At 39.3% G+C, this 10,388-nt stretch overlaps 1 protein-coding gene across 1 annotated transcript; it reads right to left on the reverse strand.

The window, feature by feature from the left end:
- Positions 1-9,131: 9,131 nt before the first annotated feature.
- Positions 9,132-10,127, reverse strand: NEUROD4 (neuronal differentiation 4; the record flags this gene model as incomplete). The annotated part of the gene is made up of 1 exon (XM_081128541.1): positions 9,132-10,127. Exon 1 carries the CDS (start codon positions 10,122-10,124, stop codon positions 9,132-9,134), a length of 993 nt encoding a protein of 330 aa, XP_080984667.1. The 5' UTR covers positions 10,125-10,127.
- Between the last annotated feature and the right edge of the window lie 261 nt (positions 10,128-10,388).

Consider the following 10,388-nt stretch of genomic DNA (forward strand, 5'->3'; position numbering starts at 1 on the left):
CATCTGTAAAATATGGGGGGAAATAACACTTTTCTCCCAAAGTTTTGTGAGTCTTTGGGAATGTAAAATTAACAACACAATTCCCAGAATATGTTTAAGGATCTGCAAAAAAAAAAAATGGCTTTATCTCCCCCTTACTATAAAGAAAGGACTACACTAGAAGCTGTTAATACAAGTGGATAAAACAACCTCCCTTTCAAGGAGATATAAACTAGTAGAGGAAACATAGGTGAAAATTGTAAGTTTATTTCAAGGATCAATTACCATGATTCCCTGAACTGCAAAAGAAGGAGAAAATATTTAAATAAATATAAAGACGGAGGCAATAATATCAATAAGATAAAAAACACAATTTTTTAATAAAGGGGCAATAATTATAATATTATTATTGTACTAGGTCAAGCTTTTGTCAAGGAGGAATTTCCACTGGGCTGTGAGGGGTAAATAGGATTTCGGCAAGTGCAGACGGAGGAGAGAGCACTGCAGGGAAAGGCATTGCGGGGAGCGCAGGGGAGGGAGCAGGAATACAGGGAGGCGGCAAAGGGGAGCGAGGGGAAGGAGCTGGCGGCTTCTGATGAAAGGGGGGAGGATTGGTGGTGACTATATACCTGGGAATGTAGCCCAACACCAGTTGTGGTGGACAGGGGGTAAATATTACCCTGGGGAGTTTGGACTTCATTCTGTAGTGATGGAGAACCAGCGCAGGTTTTGCCCACAGAAATGATATAGTCAGGGCTTTACTTTAAGATGGTCAATCAGGATGGGTTTGTTGAAGGAAGGAAACAGTGGGTGCAAAAAGATTGGAAGTTTGAAAGAACACTATTGCCTGAGTCCAGACAGAGATACTAAGGGCCTGAAGCAGGTGAGAATACGGAGTGAAGAGTAAGACAGGAGGCGCAGCATACTGAGCTCATGCGCGTGCTGTTCTGAGCTCCGTGCCTGTGACTCTGCGTCGCTCTCTCTCCGGACCTTCCTGCAGCCCAGTTTCTCTTCCCACAGTTTCTGCTTCTCTCAGTACCTGCCTGAGACTTCCTCTTCCCTGCGGAAACTCACACTGTGGGTCAATGCCCTTTCTCAGATGATTTGCCAGCAGCTAGGAGAAGTCTAGGTCCTTTCTTCCAGAGCTTTTGCTCAGGTGAGAAAACAGTTTACCTGGGAGCTGCTTAGAGAAAAACAGACTGCAGAGCCTTCTTTTGAGCCTGGCCCATTAACCAAACTTCTCCCAGGCTTGTCCTCTTTGCTCCTCCAATACTAAATAGTGCTGAATTCCCCTGGTCCTCCATCTGTCTGCATGTGTCCCAGATCTCCCTGGGCAGGGATTAGGTAATCGTGCCATTCCCGTCGGCATGCCCAGGGGTCTGGCAGCAGTGGGCTGAGCAGGAGCCAGGGGAGCGTCTGCTCCAGGAGGCCCCGAGCAGCTTGCGGCTGTGCCTGGCCTTCTGTGGGGCGGCCACGTGCCTGCCTGCCCTGGATCTGCCTCAGTTCAGAGGCCAGCTCTCAGAGGAGGAGAGAGCACAGGCTCAGACCCAGGAAGGGCACTCACCATGATCAGGCTGCCCGTCCAGGACCAGCCCAGTGGGAAACGCGAAGGCTGCCCCTTCCTGCCTCTCTGCCTCCACCTCCTCTCTCCAGAGCCTACCCTTCTAGCTCAGTTATTAACATGGAATTAATGAAGGAAGAAACAGGCTATTGACTTGCCAAAAACTAAATGATCCAAAAAGTGTTTCCATTTGATTTTAGAGTACATTTAAATATATAAATATGTGTGTGCAGGCATATGTGTGTTCAACATGTACCAACATGTATGTGTTCAAATATATATATTTACACATGTATATACACTCAGAGAAACACACACACATATACATGTATGTGCCTTGGTATATGTTTGTTTAAATATAGATACATTAGTACGTGCACACACACACACACACACCCCAAAAATTAGAAACATCACTAGCATGGAGAAACAAGCTTCATATGAAATATTTTTCATCAATAATCCACAACACAGATAATTAAAATGGATAACTGAGAACATGCTGTATTTGCTATCAAGTAGACAATATAGTCAACAGCTCCTATTTTTTCCCACTTAGTGGGTGAAAGGGCAATTGCATATTTTTAGGAATAACACAATTTCTCAATTTGGTCTTTGATAATTTTATTTTAACTCAATGTAGATTATGGGTCTTTCCATTGCCAAACATGTTGCAGTCATTGTCTCTAGAATAAATTCATTGCCTAGAAAATTGCCTTTCATGCTGATAACAAATTGAAAGCATCCAGTTCTTCAAAACAGCCAACTAGGAATTATAAACCCCTGCAAGAACCCCCAGCACCACCTTGATCTTAATGACTTGTAGTCCTCTTTTTTTTTTTTTTTTTTTTGCCCATTAGCTTTTACTCAATCATTATTCACTCCCCCCCACCCCCAAAATATGTGTGTCTTTCAGGGAAAATGGACATTGGCTGCTCATGGAACTATGAAAATATTAAAATGAGAGAAACTTCAGATGTCTAATGACACAGTCAGCTCATTTTTTTACTTTCTTTTTATTGTTGACACTATCACAGATGTCCCCATTTTCCCCCCTTGACCACCTCCACCTGCCCCCTTCCCTCTGGCATCACCACTCTTGTCTGTGTTTACAGGTTATGCATATATGCTCTTTGGCTAATCCCTTCACCTTCTTTCATCCAGTCCCCCCTTCCTCTCACCCCTCTGATAGCTGTTGATCTGTTTCATGTAACCATACGTGTGTTTCTATTTTGTTCATCAGTTTCTTTTGTTCATTAGATTCCACATTGTAAGTGAAATCATATGGTATTTGTCTTTCTCTGACTGGGTTATTTCACTTAGTATAATAATCTTCAGATCCATCCATACTGTCGCAAAGAGTAAGATTCCCTTCCTTTTTATGGCTGCATAGTATTCCACACAATCATCTCATTTTCTAGATGAGAAAACAGGCACTCAGAGACTTTACATGACTTGTCATGTTCTCATATTTATTTACACACATTTACATAGGTGTCTACACTATCTGGAACCTCCTTCAATAGCTTATTTTGAAGATTGACTCAATATTGAGAATTTAACTTTGAGACTTATACCTGGTGTGGATGTCAAATAAACAGCAATTTCCTGTTCCTTGAGTGTTTAGCTATCATTTTCTAAAATTTTCTTCAATTCACAGTAAGTTAATCTACTTATTTACACATATATGAGATATACGCCACGTTTATTTTCATGTGTATTAGGACAGCCATGATGGGATTCCTTTGATTTTTATGATCAAGTACCTCCCTGGTTACTATGCACCTGCATCTAACCTTGGTCACAATTTTTTTGTTTGTTTTATTTAATATTGAATTAATTTTAGCAGTTTTAGCAAAGCAACTGAGGCTTTGAGGGGTTAATTAATTTAACCACGTTTATTTAACCAGTAACTGATCTAGAATTATCAGAATAATTTATTAACATCATTCAGAAAATGTGTTTTACTTAACCACAAATAAAGCAGGACCTTACTTATCTAAAACAAACAAATAAAATAACACTGTAATCAGACAATCTCTGACTTAACTTCTAGCTAATTGCTTGACCTAGCTAATCTCTGAGTATTAGTTTCCTCCTCTGTCAAACGGTATCTATACTTGAACTACTTGTCTCATGTTTCTGTCAATATTAAATGGTAATTGTGTAAAAATGCTTTATTAACTTATACTCTGCCAAACTATAAACCCACAAAGAGTGGTAAAATATTCATTTCTGTACTCCCAGCACTTGGTTCAGTGCCTGGCCCATGGGAAATGCCCACTAATTATTTATAAAATGGAATTGAAATGAAGTCTATAGTATTATATATTTGAGAGATAATAATATGCTTTTTCTACATAGTCTTAAGTGACAGCAAAAAGCTGCCTTTCTGATCTGTACCAATTTCTAAAAAAATAAAAATACAGTGTTTCCTATTTCCCATATGCAGGAAATTTGAGGATTTATGTTTAAGGTGTTGCTGTGATGAGTTAGGAAACATCATGTTCCAATGTTCAGTATATTGGTCAAAAGACTCTGATTTTGATGTTGGATCAGTCAATGATTTACTATATAAATTCAAAGACTCTGCTCTGCTTTCTTGTTCTCCGTTTCCTCCTCTGTTCCCATCTACTCCCAATAATAACAATAATCATGGTAAATTGCCCTTGTGCCGGAACCTGAGATAACTTTTCACTGGCATTATCATCCCTTTTAATTCTCCAGTCAACTCCATGGAGTTGGTGGAATCTTTATGCCCTTTTTATAGAAAGAAACTGAAACATAGAGATGTGCTAGGACTACTCAGCCAGTTAGCTTCAAGCCCAAGTCCATCTGATTCAATCCTCTTAACTAAAAAACTCCATGGACTCCCTAAGCTTCTTGCAGTCACCATCAGTACTCCCCCAGACATATACTGGAGGCAAAGAGAAAAGTTATCATGAATGTAATCAAAGAATAATAAATAGTAACATGGATGGTAATAATTACCACTTATTAAATGCTTTCTATGGGCTTTGGGTGTATTATCTCCATTAATTAATTATAATAATCTTATGAGAAACCATTGCTATTATTGCCATTTTAAATTAGAGGGAACTGGGGCTTTGCAGGGTTAATCAATTTAAAGTTATTCAATTATAAAGTTGCATAACTAAAATATTGCTTATTTGATATCCTAAAGCCAATGCTTGTAATGAAAGCACCAAACCATAATCCAAAGTTTTATAGATAGGAAAAATAATCTTGAAGATAAGATACTCCTATGTTAATAGAAAATTTTATTTTCATAACTATAGTTCCCTGTTAAAACTTCTTTTTCGAAAACTCTAAAGATATGTGAGATGACAGCAGTGAAATGGATGTATGCCTTCTGCAAGATGGACACTTGCAAGCAGCAAAGTTCTGATCCGTGACCTGGCCTATACCTACATAGTCTACGTAGGCAACCCATGATAGAAAGTTGGGCTTTTGTCAAAAGAAAGTCTTCTCTCAGATTCTGCTCCAGACCTCGTGTATGCGCCAGCCTGGGTCACAGAGGCAACAGGGTGTCATATGTAAAGGACAATGTGAGGGCTGTCAAAAAGTACCTCCACTTCCACCAACTCCAGTCTTTTGCAGATAGGACATCCTTATGTACCTACCTAGCAAACAACCACTGAGGATCATTTCAAACCTTTTGAATAAACCGACTAGTTCAGATGCTGCCTCCATCATTTACTAGCAATGTGAGGTTGAACAGGTTACTCTACACCTTGGCTTCCTAACTTGTAAAATGAGAATAGTAAGTGTCTCCTTTATAGGGATGGTTTTAGGACTGAATGAATTAATACATGTAAATCACTTAGAAGAGTGACAGTTCATAGCATCCAATAACTGCTAGACGTGATTATATTATCTGTCAGTTTACCTTTATCCCTCTATAATATTCTTTGCAAAGTAAATGTTCTCTTAATAAGCATCCAATGACATGTGCACAGGATTATTCATTCAGTATCATGAACTAGAAAATCTAAATTATATAATTTAATTTCATAAATTGTGCTATTTTAACATAGAATGCTAACCAGCTATAACAAACAGTTACGAAACAGCCCCAAGATGTGGACTGAAATAAACAAAAAAGTGCAGAACTGTGTTATATTATGCTGCCGTCGATTGAAGGAAAAAGAAGATAATGTAACTTAATATCTATACCTAATATTTGTATCTAATGTACCTAATATTTTTTATATGTTTTCTATTGATTTTAGAGGGAGGAAGGGAGAGGGATCAAGAGATAGAAACATCAAGGTGAGGGAAACATCCTTCGGCCGCCTCCTGCAAGCGTCTACTGGGGATCGAGCCCGCAACCTGGAAGGTGCCCTGACCAGGAACAGAATCGGTGACCTCTTGGTTCATGGGGTTGATGCTCAACCACTGAGGCACACTAGCCAGGCCCTAATATTTTTTATGTATGTATAAAAGATCTCTGACAACTAATAAACTAAAAGCTAAAAAGTGGCTTCTAGTTGGAAAGTGGGTACTGAGCAGATGGAGGATAGGGGTAGGAGAATGACTCATTCTGCATTTTTTGTTTCTTAAATATTTTAAACCAAATCTCTCTCTTGATTAACCAAGTCTGTTTTATTAAGCTTTGTGGGGGTTTTTATCATCAGCATTATTATTTCTTTATCATCAGCGTTTTATGCATACAAGAAAGGACCCTGAAAAGTTTTAACTGATGAAAACTGAAAGAAAAACATCAAAAGAAGAGGTATTAAGAAGCAGTTGCCCAAAAAAGCATACTTCATGGCTTTTTAAAGGTTAGTAGGCTCACCTAAATTTTGAATAATATTCTGTCTTTCTGTGGTTCATCTTTCTGTGGCTTGATGGCTTAGATTGCCCATAGCCCTACATTTCTGTAAATAGTAAGATGTGTTTTTTTCTCAACTGCAGATCGTATGGTTGATTGTTTGAGTGACAGAGATTGGTCCTTCTAGGCTTCTAGCTACTTAGTTTAGACCTTTCAAATCTTCTGGCAAGCTCAGTTAAATATGGGATATGTATATTCTCTTGACAGGCCAGCCTGTGCTCTGCTGGCTGCTCACGGGACTTGGAATCCAGGAAATAGGCGACAGTGAAGAAAAACTTTGATAACACAACACAATGTCTAATAAGACTCACAAGCTTTATTTCTGCTAGAAAAAAAGGAAGGGAAAAATTCTTTTTTCTTTTCTTTTCTTTTTCTTTTTTTTACAAAAAGTTTAAACAGTTACTTTGCTTTTATCTGGTAAAGTACCCAGAAGATAGAGACCACCCTGGGTTGGAGAGTAGGCTCTTCACAATCATACTACATTCCCAAATTTTCATTCAATTATAAAGTCCCTCTGAACAATTCCAGGGATGCCTGGTTCCTGAGAACCACACACCCCAAAAGCATAAACAACCAATTCCCCCAAAATAACTGGCTTGTCTTAGAGTTTAAAAAAATCTAAAAAATATTAACTTGCATAGCCATTCAAATTATTGCTGCTTTTATAAAATCATTGCAGGTAATTCTGCACTAGCTTCCTCCTTTATTCTCATCCCAAATTTGGGAATTCCCAGCAAAATTATGAGCTACTTTCCAAATGAAGCCTTAGGGAGGTTTTGCAAGCACATGTATGGAACCCAAGGAATTTGTATGAAAGGAAGGGAGAAATAAATTAAATAAATAATATCTAATAAATAACTCAGACAACATTCATTATCTACAAACTTAAGTGCCAGAAAATGCTAAATTCAAGGATAGATTCCCCCCACCACCTCTCACGAAGGTAAGTGCCGATACAGACTGAAAACACATAGGATAGCTTTGGGTGCTTTCAAGTGGATTTACCAACCAAGGGTGTAAAATCCAGCAAGTGGGTGCTGCAAGCAAAATGAAGAGAAAATAACTTAGACTGCAAGGAGGTAATAAATAAGAGAGTAAAAAGGCAAGATACACAAATCATTTGGCAGGTTTTAGGGGATGGCTGAGCTATAGAAAATGAAATACTAGTCTGCCTTATCACTTTTATTCATTGGCCCTATTTGTGTACCTACATCCTAAACTTATCCTCTCTGGTAGGAGCAGAATGTGATCTGCTTTTGGTTTGTTTTAAATAATTGTCCTGGCAGATTGACCAGGACAGTAACATTTCTTAGGTCACATTTCTCTGGAAAAAAATTTGTTTGACAAAATTAGTGCTGATATAAAGGAAAAAGGAGTTACATGAAGAAAAATAAACATCCTGTGAATTGGGATAAACCTGTGATAAAGACATAGATTGGTAAAAGCTTTCACTGACCTTGGATTTAATGTCTGCATCCCTAAGTCTGGTTACTCAGAATGTTATCTACAGTATGTAATAATATATTATATTTTAGAAATGAGGGAGAGGTAACAATCAGTGGAGAAGGAGAGATGGAATTGTACATACATTGGAAAATTTTGAGTTTTGTCAATAAATTGATTGGTAGTTGTGCTTCTAGAAAATATGATATTGGTGTGGACAGAGGTCAGTGATTTTAAACATTTTCTTTAATAAAAAAAAAAAAATTCATCTTGCCAAAGAAAATGTAGTGGTTTCCCTATGAGCAAGTGTGAGCTAGAGAGGGTCCCCAAACCTTGATATAGCCATAGTATAGCCAACAGCCATTTTATTGCTCTTAAGTGTGAAATGGTTTGTTTGCTGATTCCAATAACAGCACCTGGGCTTCATCAGAAGTTCCAGAGCCCTCTGGTTAATGAGGCCATGAAATGGTCTAGAGGACTTCTCTAAGTCCCATTGGTCATAGGAGTCTGAGGTTTCAGTGACTTGATTGCCCCATCTCTAGTACTAATAAAAGTGCTTTGGAAATGTTATCAAGAATCAAGTTGGTATGAAATATCTATTCTGGTTCTCAAATTACTAAGGAAGTTATGTTCAGCTTTCAGCCTAACAAGAAATAGAGTTAATCTCTTAAAGAACATGCTTTGTTATTCACAGTGTCAGCCAACTTAGAATTTTAGCCTCTGGAGGCTATTTCTAGATAGATGCAAAGAAGTCCAGTCATTAAGTCCCACAGAGTCATGCACCCAGTGCTCCTTTGGCAACTCCATTTGATCATTGACAGTGTCCATTTCATACTATTCCTCCATCTTTTCAGTTTCAAGAAGTTTATAGAAGTGGTCACCAAAGCTACAGAATTTCAGAACTGTGAAGGACTTTAGAAATCATCTAGACTTAGAACAATTGCCTGATTTTACCAGTAAGTAAAAAGAGGCCAGAAATGGAAAATTAATTGGCATAGATCATTCAATAAGTTATTGGCACCACCAGAATCAGACCTAGGGCTTTTGTTCTATTTCCACATGATTGTAAATAATCAAATAGTTTCACATAAAGACCCTAAGTAAAGGAATCAATACAATTTGAGAAGTTAATGAGAAAAGAGAGTGACAGGAGTAGGTGGGCCTAAATGGGTTGGGACTAATTATTTGATATATATCTATAGGGTTCCTTTAAGGTCATTGAATCTTCAACTCAATCACTTGAATTTTGGAAAACATCTCCACATTATTCTCTGAAATGCTGATCTTACTGCTCTAATCAGTGAAGATTGTATTGAGTTGAGCCCCAATGCCATGGTGGGGGTAGGAATCATAGGACATATCTATGGGAATATCATAGCGAGGGGTACCAGCCTGAAAGGGAGTTGAGTGCACATGCCCTGAGCTGAGACTTGCAGAGGGGTAATGTGGCATGAAGCTGTAGGATTTATCCAGATCAGGAGAGCCATCTTGCTTCAAGGAGAAGTTCCCACTGATGCTCAGGGGTGGAGTAAGTGGGCCCTCATAAGGTGGTGTGCTGCAGTCAGGCGGTTGACTCCCAAAGGATGACTCTCCCAAACTCTTGAATACTGGGGGTTTGAGATTAATAATATGTGTTTCCATATGGCCATAAGGAGGGCTGGGGAGCCCGGGAGACTGATAGTTGAAGTTGTGAACAGAGATGGCAGAGTCACAAACAGGAGATTTCTCCTCATGCTTCTCCAGGAGGACAGACTGAGGGCCCAGTTGGAGGCATCCAGCCACCAGATTGCTTGTGGGCTGAGAGAGCCCTTTACAGAGCATCTCCACAAAGCCCTTACCTTCAGGTGTCTGGCCAGTTTCCAGGACCTCAGACAAAGCCCAAATATAGTTCCTGGCCAGTCTCAGAGTTTCTATCTTGGAGAGCTTTTGGGTCTTAGAATAACATGGCATGACTCTCCTCAGGTTGTCCAGGGCGTCATTCAGGCCGTGCATCCGGGTCCGTTCTCTAGCATTGGCCTTGACTCTTCGAGCCTTGAACCTCTCCAGGCGAGCTTTCGTCATCTTCTTTTTCTTGGGACCCCTCCTCTTAGGCCTCTCCCCGTCCTCTTCCTCCTCTCCTTCCTCGCTACTGTCATGCTCTTCAGGTAAGCTGCCAAGCATCCCAAGGGCACCTGGTCTTCTCTCCGCCTCCTTCATCTCACTCTGAGAACCCAGACCTTTGTCCACCCAGGACGGTGTGTTGGCCAACTCTGCCATCTCTTTGGGTTTCACATAAGCCTTTGCCATTTCTAGATTCTGGAGAAGGAAACAGGAAAGTTTAGTGCCTCTGAATATTTGATTTGATTTAAAGCCAAACTTGTTTTTATACCTTGGATATAAAGTACACTATTTATATTGGGATTCAACTTACAATTATCTAGTCCAAGTCCTCAATTCTAAATAACTAATATAAGACTCAAATAAATGCCTAGGACACTCATTTCGCTATGGCGTGTTATAAGAAAACAAACTATAGAAAAAGGAAATTGACTGGGTTTTTATAGTGGCAAT

The sequence above is a fragment of the Miniopterus schreibersii genome (genome assembly GCF_964146895.1).
Source record: "Miniopterus schreibersii genome assembly, chromosome: 2".
Lineage (NCBI taxonomy): Eukaryota > Metazoa > Chordata > Mammalia > Chiroptera > Miniopteridae > Miniopterus > Miniopterus schreibersii.